This window comes from Lynx rufus, unplaced genomic scaffold (assembly GCF_022079265.1).
Source record: "Lynx rufus isolate CCGP_SWC_20201006 ecotype Redwood Valley unplaced genomic scaffold, mLynRuf1.p SCAF_4, whole genome shotgun sequence".
Taxonomy (NCBI): domain Eukaryota; kingdom Metazoa; phylum Chordata; class Mammalia; order Carnivora; family Felidae; genus Lynx; species Lynx rufus.
In genome coordinates, this window is record NW_025814856.1 from 75,665,505 (window position 1) to 75,685,589 (window position 20,085).

A 20,085-nucleotide genomic window follows, 5' to 3' on the forward strand; every position below is an offset into this window, starting at 1 on the left:
AGGGATAGAAGACCAGGAGTGAATGCACCCAGGCCAGGGTGGAGCTGTTGCTGCCCATTTCTCTAGTGAGTGGGGGTGGTTAACAAAACCTCAGAGGCCACCTTGGGGAGAGGTGAGCGCTGGGTCTCAACAACTCCCCCTTCTGGATGATTTCGATTGCCTCCAGAGTTTCTCACTTGGGATGTTAGGTTCTAGAGTCCCTCTTTCCTTTTATAGTGTCTTCAGGGCTGGTTTGGAGGGAAGAGGTCAGCAGTCCCAGTAAGCTGACTGTCTTGGCAGGAGCTGTGTCTTAGGGTTTTGTAGAGAAACAGAACGAATAGGATCAGAGAGTGAGAGAACATCTGAGAGAGATCAGAGGGATCTGAAAGAGAGAAAGAGATTTGTTGTAAGGAGCTTGCTCATGGGATTATGGAGCTGGCAAATCCCCAAGTCTGCAGCGTGAGCAGCGAGCCAGAGATCCAGGAGAGCCAGTGGTTTCACAGGCTCAACGCCAAGAAAGAGCCAAAGAGCCGGTGTTTCAGTTCAAATTTGAATACAGGAAAAAAAAAAAAGCTGCCCAGTTTGAAGGCGGTTAGGTAGAAAGAACTTTGAGAGCTACTTGAGAGGGTTGGCCCTTTTTAATTTTTTTAATTTTTAAAAATTTGTTTACTTAAATTCAAGTTAGTTAACATACAGTGCAATTTTGGTTTCAGGAGTAGAACGCAGTGATTCCTCTCTTACATATAACAGCCAGTGCGCATCCCCACAGGTGCCCTCCTTCATGCCCATCACCCGTTTAGCCCATCCTCCCACCCACCTCCCCTCCAGCAACCCTCAGTTTGTTCACGGTATTCAAGATTCTCTTATGATTTGCCTCCCTCTCTGTTTATATCTTATTTTTCCTTCCCTTCCCATATGTTCATCTGTTGTGTTTCTTAAATTCCGCATAGGAGTGAAATCATACTTGTCTTTCTCTGACTAATTTCGCTTAGCATAATACACTCTAGTCCCATCCACGTTGTGGCAGATGGCAAGATTTCATTCTTTTTGAACATTGACTAATACTCCATTGTGTATACATACACCACATCTTCATTCTGTTCGTCAGTCAATGGGCATTTGAGCTCTTTCCATACTTTGGCTATTGTCGATAGCACTGCTGTAAACATTGGGGTGCATGTGCCCCTTCGAATCAGCATTTTTGTATCCTTTGAATAAATACCTAGTAGTGCAATTGCTGGGTCTTAGGGTAGTTCTATTTTTAACTTATAAGGAACTTATGAGGAACCTCCATACTGTTTTCCAGAGGGGCTGCACCAGTTTGCATTCCCACCGGCGGTGCAAAAGTGTTCCTCTTTCTCCGTATCCTCGCCAACATCTGTTGTTGCCTGAGTTGTTCACTTTAGCCATTCTGACAGGTGTGAGGTGGTATCTCATTGTGGTTTTGATTTGTATTTCCCTGATGATGAGTGATGTGGAGCATTTTTTCATGTGTTGGTTGGCCATCTGGATGTCTTTGGAGAAGTGTCTACTCATGTCTTTTTCCCATTTCTTCACTGGTTTATTTGTTTTTGGGTGTTGAGTTTGATAAGTTCTGTATAGATTTTGGATACTAACCCTTTATCTGATCTGTCGTTTGCAAATATCTTTTCCCATTCTGTCGGTTGCCTTTCAGTTTTGTTGTTTCCTTCACTGTGCAGAAGCTTTTTACCTTGATGAGGTCCCAATAGTCCATTGCTGCTTTCATTTCCCTTGCCTCTGGAGACGTGTCTAGTAAGAAGTTACTGTGGCCTGCAGGAAATTTTGAGGAGGATTCTCTGAGTGGAGGGTGGGGGAAGACCAAAGTGGCAAAGAGTACAAAGGACCAGAGAACATCACCACAAACAACAAATCTGCAGATACTACTACGGCACTAAACTCATATATTTCAGTAATCATTCTGAAGGTAAAGACTAAATGCTCCAATGGAAATACATAGGTTGTCAGAATGTATTGATAGATAAGATCCATCTATCTGCTGCCTACAAGAGACTCATTTTAGATCTAAGGACACCTGCAGGTTGAAAGTGAGGAGATGGAGAACCATCGGTCATGCCAGTGGAAGTCAAAGAAAGCCGGAGTAGCCGTACTTATATCAGCCTTTTTGTTCTGTTCAGGCCTTCAACTGATTGGATGAGGCCTACCCACACTGGAAAGCACAATCTGCTTTAAATTAGTCTACCAGTTTAAATGTTAATCTCATCTGGGTCACCTGGGTGGCTCAGTCAGTTAAGCGTCTGACTTCGGCTCAGGTCATGATCTCGCGGTCTGTGAGTTTGAGCCCCGAGTCGGGCTCTGTGCTGACAATTCAGAGCCTGGAGCCTGCTTCGGATTCTGTGTCTCCCGCTCTCTGCCCCTCCCCCACTCACGCTCTCTCTGTCTCTCTCTGTCTCTCTCTCTCCCCGTCAAAAATAAATAAAACATTAAATAAAAAATAAACATTAAAAATTTTTTTAAATGTTAATCTCATCCCAAAAATCTTCCTCACAGAAACACCCAGAATAATGATGGACCAAATATCTGGGCATTTCATGGCCCAATCAGGGTGAAACAAAATTATCACAAGCCTTGAGAGTTTTGTTCTTTCCATACAGTCATATCCTCTGTGAGATCATCCAACAATGATGTATTTGTTTTTCATTTTCTTGTCTTTGACCTTGACTGAAAGTTCTAGATCAGCTTTGAAAAACAGTGATTAATAGACATCAGTGAGTCCTGTTGCTTCTTTTCATTGTTAAGTGAAGTGTCATGTTGGCTTTGATTTCAAATGGTTGTTCTCAGCTCTTAAAAGAAACCTTTTTATTTACTGAAAGCTTTTCTTTTTTTTCTCTCAAAGAATCAGAAATGAGTGTGGAACTTTGTAAATGCTATTTCAGTGTCTGTCAGTGTGGTGCTACAGTTTTTTTTTCCTTCGGTCTATTAAATAATGAAATCAGATTTCTTAATATTCAGTCTTTGTGTTTCTGTGATATTTGATCTTAAAAGTATTCTATTAATGTATTTGCTGGGTTTAATTTGTGAACTCCTGTTTGGAATTTTTACACTTAAATTCTCCTATGAGATGACTGAACTCTGCTTTTTTCCCTGTGATGTACTCTTTGGGAGTTTTGGTATCAGGTTATGCCGCCTTTTCAGAATGAATTGGGAAGTTTTTATTTCCCTGTTATGGGACAGTTTAAATAACTTAGGCACTTACCTTTTTTACCTTTATTTTTGAGGGTGGGGGTGGGAAGAGAGCGTAAGGGAGGGGCAGAGATAGGGTCCCAAGCAGGCTCTGTGCTGTCAGCACAGAGCCCCAAGCGGGACTCGAACTCACATATTGGGAGATCATGCGCTGAAATCAAGAGTCAGACACTCAACCGACTGAGCCACCCAGGCGCCCCATAACTTAGGCATTTTCTGCTTGAGTGAGAGTTTTCAATAGAACATGCTTAACAGTCTAGGCCAGATACCCTTCTGCAGGTAGTACTGAGACGACTTTTATTTTCCGTTTATTCTGTTTGTGTTTAAAAAGCGCCAGCCCTTGGACTTAAGATTCAGTTTTCTAGTTGACTAATGCATTCTTAACTTTACCTTTCTTGAGTGTTCTCTGGTTCCCTGCAGTGCCCCCCTCCCTGCTTCCAGCGTTCTCCTGGTCCTGCAGTGCTTATGGCTGGGGCTCCCAGACTGTCCATAATGCCCTGCCATATGTTAGGGGCTTTTGGTCTCTGCTGGTAGGAGAAAGAGGTAGACTGATGGTGGCCAGGGCTGGAAGTGCAGGCATGGAGAAACAGCGGGCAGAGGTTGCACATAGATGCCGCCTCCTGGAGAAAACAGCCCCTAAGGGGTGGGCGGTCCTCTTTCTGGTGGAGTGGGTCAGGCTCGAGGCCATGGGCATGGGGGATGGTGGGAAAGCTAAACATCTTTCTACTTTTGTTCAGATTATGTTTTCATGGAACACATCAAGGTGTGTCATAAACTCACCGTTCATTTTCAGCATTTGTATCAGTTTCTCCTTGATTCTGGTAATACTTCGTCTTAATTGTTATTGCTAGTGTAGGTTTTTAAATCTGTTTCTTCATTGAAATTTTTGAGAAGCTGTCAGACTCTGGTCGGGGGGGCCGGCAGGGTGCTTCTCTGCATCGAATATGGAGTGTGCAATTGAAAGATGTTTGGGAGGTATTTAATCTCCTCTAAAACAAAATAGTCTCAGGAATTGTAGCATTTTCCTTTCCCATATAACAAGAAACACGTGCCTTATAAATGTAGATTTTTCATGAACATTGTTTTAGCTGGCAAGATTTCTGTCTGGTTGCAGTTAGAAGATGATAGAGCTTCATTTCTGTGAATTTCTCTGTAATTCTAATTTCTACCACTAACCGAATAGCTACTAGCTTCCCTCTGGGAAGCTTCCACTTCCCAGCCTCCCTCCATTCCATCCCTCCCCCCGTGTCTGCAGAACACATAGTTTAGATGATCTGTGTAGTTCCTTTTGACTGATAGCTTATGATTTGGATTTTCCTGTGTGGAAATCTAAATGAGAAGGTCGTAGAAAAGCTTCTACTGAACTCGGTCTGCTGGTACCGCGTACTTTTGTTTTCGCTGGTCTTTATTAGGTACCCACAGTTTTGTTAGGTGACGTTCAGAACAGTGAAAAGGCATAAACCCTGCTTCTCAGGATCTTGTGATCACCAAGGGATATTGGGAAGAAAGGAAAAGAGGGTTATGTTGGCTTTCAGGGCGGAAATTGTCCACCTGAATGGCATACCTTGAAGATTGGTGAGGTTATTCCATATTGGTGGAAGGAAATGAAAAGCTTACTTGCTTTTTTCATTCCCCCCCTCCTCTATATATTCTTATCGCTTTCCCAATATAAAATAAATGATGGGAGTTGATCCTGTTTATGGTATATGGCTTAGGGCACGGGAACCTTCACCTTATTTTTTTTCCTCCTTGAATTGAACATGCAATTCTGATGCTACAGGGCAAAGGAGAGACCAGGGTTTATGAAGACTGCATATCTTGTGAATCTTAAGTAGAGCTCTTCAATTATTAGAGGCTCAACTTTTTCTCACCTTCGTACTCCGTGTTGCGGTAAGGAAAGCAGCTTTGAGAGATAAGGATCTGAGTTCAGTAGACATCAAGTTTTGAAGAGGATGTTGAACAATGGCTTTAAAAATAGCATTTATTTCTATAATAACAGAAAATATAGAAAATATGGGCAGTAGCTCGCAATAGTGATTATTTGCTATTGTCTTTAGTGGTCACATCAACCCTGTGATGGGGGTCCTGCTATCATTCCCCCATTCTACAGATGAAAAAAACTGAAGCTTAGAAAGGTTACTATTTTGGTGCTTATTCTTCTGACTCCTCTGCCCCCCCCCCCCCATAAGCTTCTCCAATAAAATTTGGATCACGCAGGGACGCCTGGGTGACTCAGTCGGTTAAGCATCTAACTCTTGATTTTGGCTCAGGTTGTGATCTCATCATTCATGAGATTCAGCCTCACGTCAGGCTCTGCACTATCAGCACAGAACCTTCTTGGGATTCTCGCTCTTCTTTCTCTGCCCCCCCCCCACCTTCAAAATAAATAACGTTAAAAAAATTGGGGTCATGCAACGCACATTTTATGATCTACTTTTTCAATTAATAGGACATTTTGAGAACACTTCCCTTGTTATTAAATAGTCTTTGAAAAATGATTTTAGGGCCTTTATAGCATTTAATCTTACGAAATGTATTTAACCCAGAGTTTCTCAGTCTTGATGCTATTGGCATTTGGGGCCGGATAACGTTTTGTTCAGGAGATTGTCCTGTGCATTGTAGGACGGTTAGCATCCTCTCTGGCCTCTCCCCACTAGATGCTAGCAGTGTTTCTCCTCCCACTCAGTCGTGACAACAAAAATGTCCCCAGACATTGTCAAATAAATGTCTTGGGGGAATAAAATTACCCTTGGTTTAAGAACCTCTTATTTAACCATATGTATTTTATGCTTTTAAAAATATATGGGTATGTATAGACTCATTGTGAGTTAACTATCTGTATGAAAAAGTAGACCCATGTCATCTAGATTACATCTATCAGCTCTAATTTCAGCTACTTTCTTTGGTTCATATATTTTCAGTAATAGCAATATTGCTTGGAAGTCAAAACTTAACAACATTATTTGCATTCATATAAGAATGTAATTGCTTATCTGTCACCAGTCTGATGGAAAGGCATCCTGGGAGCATTGACCACAGTTGTTTTATTGTAGATGAATTCCATTATCTCCATGTCACTTTCCTAAAAAGTTTGGTCATTGAGGCAGCTATAATACCTAGGGTTATTAATGGAAACCAGAAGTTACTTTTTCAGCTTGTTTAGGTAGTTTTCTTGATACGTTTTGACATTTAAGGATATATAAAGCCATCTTTTCTACCAGTCATCTTTTTATCTAAAGAAAATTGTATTTTGTAATAGAACTGTTATAGCCTCCAATAATTAATAGTTGCACTTGACCTTTTAAGGTAGTAGCATTCATTTGGTGGGCAGGGGATGGTAGGCAAAACAAAGCTAATTGGAATCGTTAGTCCTTGGTTAATTGTGAATCTTTCGTTCAGGGATTTTACGCAGTTTTTTCTCATCATAGATCTGTTCTTTCAGGAAAAGTTCAAGATTGGCATGAGGTATTTGGAGATGTCCTGTAATGTGCATGTATATGCATGTATGTTTACTGATAACGTTATAGTTTCAAATAGATGTATTTACACAATAATGTATAGTTCTTGACTTTGTTGACAATATGGTATTGTAGTGAATAGGTCTGTTTCTTAAAAATTTGTTAGTTATGGGGTGCCGGGGTGGCTCAATCTGTGAAACATCTGACTCTTGATTTCAGCCCAGGTCATGATCTCACAGTTTGTGGGTTCCAGCCCCACGTTGGGCAGAGCCTGCTTGGGATTCTGTCTCTCCCTCTCTCTCTGCCCCTTCCCTGCTTGCTCACGCTTTCAAAATAAATTACCTTTTAAAAAAATTCATGTTTTTGAAACTTAAATTATTTGTTTTGATTGACTTAAAGTATAGTTTGAATTATGCTTAAAAATTTTCATTTGTATTTGGCACAACTGTTTTATTTTTCTCTTTTCCCTCTCCCTTCTCTATTAAGTAGTGATTACAGAGATTTTAATATACCATGGGACTTCTTTCAAAGTGAATTACTTGTAAAGAAAGAACATTTTTTTAAATATAGATTTTCTAAAATTCAAATGTCCTGGTACTAGATTTCAATAGCTTTTTAAAACATATTTTACAATATCAATTATATAGATTTCAAACATATAAGGGTGAGTACCAGTTTTGAATATTTCAGTTCCCCTTAAGCTAATTAGAATTCTAGAGAGAATGTTCTAGGTTTTCTTTTATACCTTCATACCCATGATTATTCATTTGCTTTTTATTAACACTTGATTTTTTACTGCAGAAGTTCAAACTGCATTTTTTTTTTTGATGATGGCAGTGTCCTTATTGTATCTAGCTTTAAAGCATTGATTGATTATTTCCTAAAAAGATTTGCCCCTTGTCAGATGCAGTGGTGACATGAGGCCAAGTAAACAGTTCATCTTATCACACTTTTTTTTTAATTTTTTTTTTAATTCTTTATTTTTGAGAGAGAGTGAGACAGAGTGTGAGTGGGGGAGGAATAGAGAGAAAGGGAGACATGGAATTCAAAGCGGGATCCAGGCTCTGAGCTGCCAGCACAGAGCCTGACGCGGGGCTTGAACCCACAAACTGCGAGATCATGGCCTGAGCTGAAGTCAGACGCTCAACCGACTGAGCCACCCAGGCGCCCTGTCACACTCCCTTCCCTGAATGTTCAGCTGAGGTCTTTCTCCTAGATGAAGCTGGCTGGGACAAAGCCCATCTCTGTAGAGTGAGGTTGTGATTTGTCAGGGAGTGCTCACCTGCTGGCATTTTCCACTAGCTTAACTTGGGTCTTATATCTCCCCTGTCCCTTTCAGCATGTCTAGTATTTTATTTCGGGGGCGGGGGGGACAGAACAAAAAAAATCCCACTGCATTTTCATAAAGAGATAGCATCCAGAAATAACATTTTAAGCTCTGTATTAATAGTAACAATAAAAAATACAGTGATCTTTGTTTGCTGCCTGAATACATGTGACGCACATTTTTTCAAAGTAAAATTCTTGGTCCTCTGGGCAGTGGTATATAAAATATACCCATGTGCGAAGGACCTGGATAAAGTTAAAACAGGATGAAAAATTGGTTCTAAATACCAAAAAAGCTTTTCTTGTACATGAATTTTAAGTTATCAGGTGAAAAGTGCAGTATTTCTTGTGCCTATACACATCTAAGTTAGGTGACAGGATTTCTGCTGTGAAAATTTACCCTACAGTGTTAGGAACAAATGCCCAAATAGTTTCTCAGGTGGAAATCTTTAATTGCCTTAATTGGTTATCCGCAAAAGCCATTCTTTTGCTTTTAAGTTTCAACTCCGTAGGAGTGATATGATTGGGATATCGGATTGGGATATGATAGGATTATGATATGAAATTTGTTTTTCAGATACTGTTTTAGAATCCTATAGGGTGGTTTAAAGGACTTTTAATTAAAAGTGCTATACACTTAGTGAAAATCCGTGTTAGCTGAGGAATTGATTCTTGTGAAAGGAAAGCTGCAAATTTTTCTTGTATGGGTAAATGTCACTCTTTTCATATCTTCGCTTTGCTGCAAGCCAGGACTTATACTGTTCCACTAGGTTGTCATAGAAACGCACTTAACTGTCATCTCCACTCGACTGTTGATGGTTTTATTTGTAGGTTTGCAAGATTATTAAAATTTAACAAAAATTATTGATTTGCCTTTTATTAGCACTGGGTTGTTTTCCATGGAAATTAAAACTGCACAAAAGTCTTTTTTTTTTCCTCTTAAAAATTTTTAAAGGTGACACTATATTAAATCTGCTTGATTTAAAAAAAATACATATATTTAAAATGTGATCTATAGTCTGCAGCAGAATAACCTCCATGAATTGTATTTTTGAATCACTTTCCATTTTCTTTGTTTACAGCATGCAGAAAAAAAAAACAACTTAAGTTAAAAAGCAGGCTAGAGGTGAATTTTTAACATAAAAGATACCTGTCAGAAAAGTGTGCAGTGCTACATCAAGTGCCTAATATTGGAGTTTTCATTTTATTTATGGTTTTTGAAGCCTAGCACGAATGCTTCAGTGAGCTGTGTTGTGAAAGTATTTATTTTTGTATATTTATGTGAGAGAAATTATTTAGTTTTCACTTATAAATAAGACAGGCAAACCTTATTTACAGTAACTTTATCTAATGGCCCGTGGATGACTGCTTTTATGCAAAATAGTCAAGAGGCTAGTATTAACTTTTCACATTGGATGCACATTTGATGTCCAGACTTCAGCAACATGTGGCATCTTATTATAAAGACTAGCATTCAGGGTTCAATTTGTATTTAACACATTTACTCCAGAAGGCACACATCATCTTTGCCACATTTAATGTTAACTTTGTAAGGATTTCTGTTTCTTGCCTGTAGGTACATAAGTAGAAATCTTTCTTTTGTTGCTTTTTGTAATTTTCCTTTTTATAGGTTTTCTTAGACTTGGTTAATTTGTTATTTTAACAACAGGTCACTTCTAACATACGACAGCTCCTTGGGTTGACTTTCGTCAGTTACCTTTTTATTTTTACTTTTTAGAGCATGCAAGTGGGGGAGAAGGGTGGAGGGAGGGAGGGGGAGAGTGGTGGGGGGAGACAGAGAGAGAATCTTAAGTAGGCTCCATATTTAGTGCAGAGCCTGATGCAAGGCGCAGTCCCACAACCCTGAGATCATGACCCAAGCTGCAATCAGGAGACGGATGCTCAATTGAATTAACCATCCAGACATTCCCTGTCAGTTACCTTTTTAAAGAAGTATGGATCTTTTAGATAACCGTATGTATTATACTTCCTTTTGTCACTATTCTTAAAGTTATTCTTGCAAAGTTAGTAGTGGGTACATCATCTTTGATTTTTCACACTGTTACTAAATAACTAATAGCTTGTATACACTTGGGGAAGAATATTTGATAGCTCATCAGAGACATGGAATACTGATTTTTTTTTTCTTAAATCAGATTTTTTGCTTTTAAAATGTCATTACTTCTGTAGCTAGCCTGCACAATAGCCCCCTGATGATCCTCACCTGTTATTCCTGCCCTCGTGACCTTCCCCCCCCAAAAAAAAAACTGAATTGTGGCTGACCTGTATGATAAATGGAATATTGCAGGATTGTGCCTCTTAGGCTAGGTCATATATAACTGCTTTCTCTTGGATCACTCACTGTGGGAGAAGTCCCTTTCCATGTCCTGAGGACACTCAGGCAGCATTAAGGAGAGGTCCATGAAGTGAGGAACCAAAGCCTCCTGCCAGCAACCAGCATCGACTTGACAACTGAGTGAGCCATTGTGGAAGCAGATGCTCTAACCCCAGTCCTGCCTTCAGATGATTGCAGCCTCAGCTGACATCTTGCCTGCGACCCCACGAGAGACCTTAAGTCTGAACCACCCAGCTAAGCCAGTCCTGTATTGCTTACCCACAGAAATATTAAATATTTAAAAAATTTTTTAATTTTGAGAGTGAGCATGTGAAGGGGTAGGGGAGAGAGAGAGAGAGACAGACAGACAGACAGACACGGAGAGGAAGGAAGGAAGGGGGGGGAGAGAATCCTAAGTAGGCTCCATGCTCAGCACAGAGCCCAATGCTGGGCTCGATCCCGTGACCCCAGGACCATGACTTGAGCTGAAATCAAGAGTTGGATGCTCAACCAACTGAGCCACCCAGGAGCCCCTAAATTAATATTTAAATAGTTAAAATAATGTATATTTTCTTAAATCAGTACATTTTGGCATAATGTGTTATACAGCAATAGAGGACTAATGCAGCTACTGAACACTTTTAAACGTTTCCTGTTGATCACATAGTTCATAGTTACTTGTAGGCATAGGGGTTGTGGAGGCTTCTGTTATGATTTGTAGCATTTGATAGGAGATTAGGTAGTGTACTATACAAGTCATTGACTTTAGGGCATTCATAACTGAATTTTGGCTCTGCGTATGTGCCTTGATGAAATTAAAATTTATGATCATAGTTTTATGCTGAAAATCTGTAAAATGGAATAATTATTCTTAACTCTTGAGTGTTTTTTTAAGTCAAGATGAAGTGAGATATCTGATGTTAAGTCTGTTATATGACGTTCTGTTACATGAATGTCACCCTTTCCCCCAGTGACGATGTGGTTCTGCGACCTAGAGGTAAAGACCGCTCTTGCCATTTGAGTTTGCACCTCTGCCTGGTGCGTCATAATCTTCAACAGGCCCAGCACAATCATTTTCCTTTTACTTACTTTTTCTTTTTACTAGGACGTGCCTAGGTGTGATTTTCTTCATATTTATCTTGCTTGGGATTACAGAACTTCTTGAATTTGTGGGTTGATGTCTGTCAGTTTCAGGAAGTTCTCAGTTGTTCTCTCCTGTTCTCCCCCAACCCCTGGCTCATTTTCCTTATTCTTCTGGGACTGTAATTAAAAGTGTTAGCCCTTTTCACTGTGCTCCACATATCTCCTATCCTTTTTCTGTATTTTTCATCCATTTTTCTACTCTGGCTTCCCTTTGGAGATCCATTTGACCTGTTTTACACTTCAGTAAGCCTTTCCTTAGCTTTGCTAACCTTCTGGTAAGCCATCTGTTGCATTCTTAGTTTCAGTTTTAAAATTTCTACTTGATTCTTTTTTACAGATTATAATTCCCTGTTGAAAAATTTTCTCTCTTTCATCTGTCTTCTCCATCTTCTTTTATTGACCATACTAATCATAGTTACAGTAAAGCCCTTTTTGATGATTCCAGGTCACCTGTGGGTCTGCTTTTATGGTCTTTTCTCCTCTTTGAGTTTTAGTCACTGGGTCCTATCTTGTGGCATACCTTGTCATTTTTTTTTAATTGATTTTGATATTTATTCTCATTATTGTGAGTGAGAATGGTAGAGGCCCCAGTACTTTTATACTCCAAAGAGAAGTTTTCTTTTTCCCAGGAGTCCCCTTGTCCTTTATTGGACAGATGGGTTGGGGGTTACATACCTTAATCCAGTCAGGGGTTGAACTGAGTCAGAGACACACTGAAGTTTGGGTAAGCTACTTTTTCATGTCCCCTGGGGACCTGGGGTTCCAAGTAACGTGTGGTGTTCATCAGGACCTCGTTTGTTGGTAATTCCTGGACTCTAATTCTTATCTTCTAAGCACATAAAGGCAGCTGTTTTGTATTTTTGAGGCTTTGTGTTTAGCTTTTTAGCCTCATGCCCCACGTAGCTTTGGAAATTGGCAATTGTCTCATGGGGAAAATTGGCTGTGTAACAGGCTTACTTCTCTGCCCCTCTCCTCCATTGGGGTCTTAGCCCCTCCAGTTTCCTGTTTTGTTACTTGAGTCCCACAAGTGCCAGAAGATTTGCGGCTTTTCCTACCCTCAGCGGTGGCCATCTTCCGAGGCAGAGCCTGGGTTCTCAGCCTCTTGTCCTATACCCAGAATCAGTAAATGGCTGGAGATTGCCAGCTCACCTTTCTGTGGTTTCTCCACCATCTTGGAATCTTGGCCCTTCTAGTTCAGGTTGCTTCAGCAGCCCTTTAATTGATGCCTTAGACTCGTGCTGTGTATTTCATTCAGCCTTTCTGGAGGCTTAGAGGTGGGAGCATTGGTGTGCCTGAAGCTATCTGAATGTTAGAGGGAAAGTGAGGACTATACAATTACAGTACTTTTGAAGGGAATGTCAGTGAGTAGGTTGTTTTCATGAACTTCTGTTTTGGCCGGCTTTATCCTGTCACACTTATTGGTACATGCACATTTTATAGTTTGCCATTACATGTTGGTACAGTAAAATAACATCTTTTCCTGAGTCCTCATAATAATTTTTCGTAATTCTCCTTGATTTAATTCAGAACCATTATAGGCCACATAGATTCCTAACTTTGTTCCATAACTGTGAGGATTAAGGATATCTTTTGTTGTTGTATCAATAGTTAGGTTGAACATAGAAAGTGAGTAATAATACATACAAAACAACTAAGAAATTTTTCACACATTTAAAAAAAATTTTTAATGCATTAGGTTTATTCAGATGAAAGTAAATGGTACATTTTCTAACATAAATGATCATGGGTTACCAGTTTTTATAATTAAAATATTTTTTGATGTATGAATATAGTTTGTACATAAAATTTCCAATTTCCTTTCTTTGATTTTTTTTTTTTTTGGTAATTATATTTTTCTAACTAAAATGAGATATTCTCAAATCCAGCAAAAGTATTTATGGTCTTGAAATACAAAATCCACATCTTTAGAGGTTTATTGTATTCCTGTCTCACTGCTGTTTTTTGTCCATGACGTCAAAGTGACCAGTATTTTGTCCACACATCTTTTATTGGCATATATGGACGTACAGTTTTTGTATTTATTTATTTGTCTTTATTTATTTTTGAGACAGAGAGAGACAGAGCATGAATGGGGGAGGGTCAGAGAGAGGGAGACACAGAATCCAAAACAGGCTCCAGGCTCTGAGCTGTCAGCACAGAACCCGACGTGGGGCTCGAACTCACAGACCGCGAGATCATGACCTGAGCCGAAGTCGGACGCTTAACCGACTGAGCCATCCAGGTGCCCCTGTTTTTTTTTGTTTTTGTTTTTGTTTTTTTTTTTTAAGTTTAGGTATTTATTTTGAGAGAGAGAGAGACCGTGCGAGTGGGGAAAGGGCAGGGAGTGAGGGGGGAGAGAATCCCAAGCAGGTTCAGCACTGTCAGCTCAGAGCCCTATGCAAGGCTCAAAGTCACAAAATCACAAGATCATGACCTGAGCTGAAACCAAGAGTTGGACGCTTAACTGTCTGAGCCTCCTAGGTGTCCCTGGGTAGATAGTTTTATATTTAATATGCCAAGGTTGATTACTGTCGACGGTAAGTATGTATACTCCTGTCCTCAACTTTTGAATGTATTCTACTTGTGAAGTTGTAACAGTTGATGTACCCAATTGGAAAAATGGAAACCTGAAGCTCCATTTTTTTTTTTTAATTTTAATTAATTTTTTTGAGAGCTAGAGAGCACAAGCAGGTGAGGGGTAGAGAAGGCGAGACAGAATCCCAAGCATGCTCTGTGCTTCAGTGCAGAGCCCAGTGCGGGGCTTGAACTTGCAAACTGTGAGATCATGACCTGAGCCGAGATCAAGAGTCGGACACTCAACTGACTGAGCCACTGGGGCACCCCAAAACATTAAGATCTTAACCTTTACCTATAGTTGTAGTTATTGACGATCATGGAGGAAGCCATCTCTGTTCCCCCTTAAGAATAATGTGTTTCGAGTCTATTTCAAATCTGTGATGGCTGTCATTTTCTCTGTTTTTTGTGTAGGAAGAAGAAAGTGAGGAGGAACCCAAACTGAAGTATGAAAGGCTTTCCAATGGGGTAACTGAAATCCTTCAGAAGGACGCGGCTGGCTGCATGACTGTCCATGACAAGGTAAGGTAGCCCTTGCAGAGGATTCTTCTCAAAGTCCTTTCTGTTGTTAAGTTTGTGTCTCCTCTCGACTCCTGATGATTTTGGTGGTGGCTTTTTCCAGTAATTGTATCTCCCTCCCACTCTTCCTTTCTTCTTCCTCTCCAACAGAAGAATGAAAATGACAACCAAAAACCTGATAGGTATGTACACACATGCACACACACACACACACACACACACACAGAACACATTGCAAGGGTGTATCAAGTAGAATTTAGATAGATGTGAAAGATTTCTAGCAAGTAGTTCTCGGCAGCCCTATCACTTTAAATTCTTCAAACTGTTAGTAGTAGAGTTGGGAAGTGTTCAGACTGGAAATCATGTAACACTCGGTGCTTTCATGACGGGAGTAGATGTTACATCGGAGGTGTTAGGAATCATTAGAGCAGCCCCAAATGATTACTTACATATTTTATGGGTTAATACGTTCCACATCTGGGGCTCTGCCGTAACAAAACCCCCACCAGCTTTGTGAGTCCCCCACCAGCACCCTTGGCCTCTTCTTGGACCAAAACAAAATGTGTTCTGAGGGGGTAGTATTGGAGGCCTGGCGGTTTGAGCCACTGTCCTCTTCTCCCCTGTGGGCCTCCACAAGTGAGGCAGTCTCCCCAACTCTGATCCATCCCCTGGCTTCATCCTGAATCACCTGTAGTGTTTCTTCATCCTCCTCCTTCCTTCTACCCTTCCTTTTGTTTTTAATGTTTTTTTCTTTTTGAGAGAGAAAGCTCAGAAGCAGGGGAGGGGCGGGGGGGGGGGCGGGACAGAGGATCTGAAGCGGGCTCTGCACCCATAGCCGAGAGCCCAGTGTGGGACTCAAACTCCCGAACTGTGAGATCATGACCTGAGCAGAAGTCAGACACTCAGCCGACTGAGCCACCCAGGCTCCCCCTACCTTCCTTTTTACTTCAGGTTTCATCCCGCTGTTAATAGAATGCTTGTTCTCTCTTGCTTTAACCAGAAACCGCCTCCCTCGGGGCACCTCTTGTTGTGGCTGTCCCACCATCTACCCCTTCTCATTGTCGCCATCTTCCAGTCTGGCATGGCGACCACATCCCAGCCTGCTCGTCACCTTGCTTCGCTCGCTGAAGACTGGCCTTGCCGTCCTTCTTGCGGGCCTTTTTCTTGATCTTAAATTTCAGTTTCCATGACTGCTCCCCAGGGACGCCTCCCCAGAATAGCATCCCCGTTTATCCAGGTGCCTCGTTAACAGTTCCACCTTTTGTTCCATTTTTGCCAGAAGCTCAGCTCCCCCATCATGAGCGCCCCTTCTGCTCCCTCTGTAATCTCACATCTGGTTTTTGTTCTCTGTCCCATTTGGCAGCACCACAGTCCCTTTTGTCACCTAAGCCAAAGCTGGCTCTTCCTCTGCATCCACCCAGTCATTCCTAAGTCCTGGTGATTTTCTCCCTTCCCCTGCCTGTGCTCCCAGACCACTCCCTTTTCTAGTTTAATTTTTTTTTTTTGATGTTTATTTATTTTTGAGACAGAGGGAGACAGAGCGCAAGTGGGAGAGGGGCAGAGAGAGGGGGAGACACAGAATCCGAAGCAGGCTCCAGGCTCTGAGCTGTCAGCACGGAGCCCGATGCAGGGCTTGAACCCATGAACTGTGAGATCATGACCTGAGCCGAAGTCGGACGCTTAACCAACTGAGCCACCCAGGCACCCTTCCCTTTTCTAGTTTAAACCCCTCTGCTGCCTGGTTGCCAGAATCATCTGTTGAAAATACAGGTTTAAAACCCTTGGGTGATTTTCACCATCTGCTACGTAAAGTCTCAGCTCCTTCATGTGTGGCACGTGAGGCCCCCTAAGATTCTGCCCTCTCGTGTAACCGGCTTTATGTCTTACCCCTTTCTGCTGTATGGGTGGTATTCTGGTCGCAGCGTGTGGCTGTTTTTACTCACACCCTCTCTTCTGCCCGGATCCTACCCCCATCCCACCTGCTCGAGTCTGTTGGTGTAGGCATTTGTCTTTTCTCTTTGGAACTTATGCACATGTTGCTTCGCAAATCCACAGCACTTCTTTCTACTAAAAGCAATCTTCCAGGAGTGCCTGGGTGACCCAGTCAGTTAAGCATCCGACTTTGGCTCGCATCATGATCTCACGGCTCATGAGTTCGAGCCCTGCGCCGGGCTCTGTGCTGACAGCTCAGAGCCTGGAGCCTGCTCCAGATTCTGTCTCCCTCTGCCCCTCCCCTGCTCATGCTCTGTCTCTCCCTCTCTCAAAAATAAACACTTAAAAAAAAAAAAAATCTTCCAGAAATTGAAGTCTGATCATGTAATCCTCTGTAGAATTCTTTAGTGGTTTCCTGATGTCTTCATGATGTGGAAACCTTCTCCCACACCCTTTTCCTCACCTGTCTTTCATCTCCATAAATATTCAGATGCTTTCTGTTAGCCAACCTTTCCAGCCTTATTACCTGTCTCTTCCTTGGACGCAAACTGGATGCTCCCACCATGTAAAACTATTTGTCATTTCTTGACTTTGTCCTGCTCTTTTTTTTTTTTCCAAAGTTTATTTATTTAGAAAGAGAGAGAGAGGAGAGGAGCAGAGAAAAGGAAATGGAATCCCAAGCAGGCTCCACACCATCAGTGCAGAGCCCAACATGGGACTCGAATACACGAACCGTGAGATCATGACCTGAACCAAGATCAAGAGATGAACACTTAAACGACTGAGCCACCCAGTGCCCCGACTTTGTCCTGCTTTTTGTAGGACTCCATGCCTTTGAGCAAGTTGTAGTCACTCTGCCTAAAATGATCTTTACCGCATCCTGTCCCATCAGCCTCAGGGTGTACAGTCTAACTCCTCCTTCAAAGCTCAGTGAGCTGACACCTGCTGTGTTCCAGAGGGTCTTAGAGATGCTCCCATTTTAGGCATACTCTTTAAATTTAATTAATCAGCCCTTTCAATCTACCTCCCTCATTATACCATCACCTTTGAAGTTACACCTGCTTATTATCGAAGTGTATATAGGTGTTTTTTGTCTGTTGAATGAACCTCTGGATGAAGTGGGGAGCACGGTTTGCCCGCCCAGAGACCACACTTTAACACCATAATTAACCAGGTTGGTCAAGGAGCCTTCTGACAGTGGGAACTGTACTCAGTACTGACTTTTAGAACATGCACTCTTAACATGATGCTCATGTTTCTATTTATGAAGCCTCTGATCCAGTTGAGAGTATCTTGGCTCTTAATTCTAACCTTAGGTGTGCCAGTGATTGACTGTTTCCAGGGAGGGCCTATCAACTCCTGGGGCTTCTTTTCTCATGTTGAGTTAAAGGCACTCCCTGCTCTAATATTTTGAATACTATAAAATGGTATGCGAAACATAGATGATTTTATACAGCTGATCACGTATGAAACGGGCTCCTTCTTGTTTCCTTCGTGGGGTCTGAAGGACTGCTTAGGCTTTTCTTCTGCTTCCACAAAGTCCGCTCATTCAGAGTAAAAGCAGTTAAGCAGTTATTCCAGGGGATGGGATGGGTCAGAAGGATTGGATGCCCAGTCTGCTAGTTTATAAAAGGAGTCAAGTTTCTATAATTAAATATGGAAGGGACTAATTAAATTATGCTTATCCTTTGCCCATCCTGGATTTTAAGTATTCCCAGGTTAAAAATGCAATGGTTACAACAGCTCAAGGCTTTTAATGGCTGGAAAGAATCACATGAAAAACATTTTTTAAAATATTTTTATTTATTTTTTCAGAGAGAGAGAGAGAGAGAGAGAGAGAGAAAGAGAGAGAGAAAGAGAGAGACACTGAGCAGGCATGGGCAGAGAGAGAGGCAGACACAGAATCCGAAGCAGGCTCCAGGCTCTGAGCTGTCAGCACAGAGCCTGACGTGGGGCTTGAACTTGTGAACTGCGAGATTGTGACCTGAGCCACCCAGATGCCCCTGGGAAGAATCACATTTAAAGGGTTTATATTTACCTTTGTGATTTGTAGCCAAGTTTGCATTTTTGTTGTATTTTGAATAGTCTGAAGCATGTGTAAGGGAAAGTGTGACTCCTCGATAGTCTCAGTAGTTTAGATTGTCTAAGACCTATACACTTGTCTTATCGAGCCTTTTTTTTTTTTTAAGGGCACGTAAAGTATTTATTTCTAAAAGGCAGCAGCAACAATTGATCTAATCCAAATGATGAAATGTTTTAGTAAACAAAAGGTAGCTTGTCCTAGAAACTGCTGCATTTGTGTTCAGAAGTGTTCTAAAGTAATTATGGTTTCAGGTTGAAACAGGAAAATCAAAATAATTACGTTTTCTTTCTATCTGAAATATTAAGTGAATGAAACTAGCAATTTTGAAAGAAAGAAAAAGGGAAGGAATTAATATTTGGGTGCTCTGTATAGAACCTTTAAAACTTTTGATAAAATCAAGTATAACTGGGACTTCAAGAATGGCCTCCACAGAGGTGTTGCAGAATCATCCAGTGTTAAAGCAGTTTAAGGATCCAAGCCCCCTTAGTTTTCTAACAAACTAAATACAGTATTTATGAGGAGAATCAATACCGTCCAGTACTTGGGGCCCAGTGAGCTTTTAAGACTCATTGTTTCACCATAGACCGCTGCGGAATGAAGCGGAGTATTTGTTTTTAGCTAGTAGTATGTGGGTTTTTTTCTATTCAAATACTGTCCGAGTGTCACTGTGGAGAAAAAATTACAAGCATCTGAGCCATCTGAGTCCTCTGTTTCTGATTAGAATGTTCTTTTGCTTTGGAGGCAACGTCCCGGTTTGGTTTAAATATTCAGACTAATTTCCCCCTAGAATTACCTCTTGCCCCTTCGTTTGCAGGGCCCGGGCATCCGCTTACACCAGGCTGGCTGTCTGCCTTGGATGAATAATCGGCACGGCACCTGGTGCATTCAGGCAGGCCTGTGCGGCCAAATCGTCATACCTAGTTATGTCTGCACACCTGATGTTTTATTAACCAGTATTGATTTTTTTACCCGGGGGACTTTTTTCTTCCTGAAAAAAGGCAACCTTGCAGGAGTGAAAGGCATTGCAGGGGATGAATTTCTAATGAGCCCCTTCTCTCCCTTTTTGTGACTTCTCTTTAATGTAGCTTCGTATTTTAAATGAAATTTCATTTTCAGCAATTCCATTTTGATAAAATCCTTTTAAACCTTGACTTCCTGTAAGGTTATTTTTATAAACATTGTGCTGCTTGGCTAAAACGCTTAGTAGTGACTGTATATTTCAGCATTTCATTATAGGTTGCAACGAAGCATGCTCACATGCAATGAAAGACCTAGAATTCGGAACATTTGAGTAATAGGGAAAGGAGTAAAATGGAAGAAAAAAATCTCCTGTTCTATTTCAGGTAGTTCTCAACTTTCTTCAGGTTTGTTTAGGGTTGGTTCAAAGAATTAAAGGAACGGTGGGAGTCCAGAACTTTCTCCTACCATAAACTGAATACGTAGTTCAGCAGTTATTTTGTGACGGGAAAGGATTCTTTTTTGCATTAGGATATAAACATCTGTAGTCAGTGTTA

The 20,085-nt window shown here is 41.2% G+C and overlaps 1 protein-coding gene across 2 annotated transcripts in view; it reads left to right on the forward strand.

The window, feature by feature from the left end:
- Positions 1-20,085, forward strand: part of VPS41 (VPS41 subunit of HOPS complex) — a 184,828-nt gene that overhangs the window by 26,498 nt on the left and 138,245 nt on the right. For both annotated transcript variants that reach the window (XM_047095042.1, XM_047095043.1), the window contains exon 3: positions 14,452-14,559. In XM_047095042.1, coding sequence (XP_046950998.1) covers positions 14,452-14,559 — 108 coding nt within the window. The remainder of the gene's footprint in view (positions 1-14,451; positions 14,560-20,085) is intronic.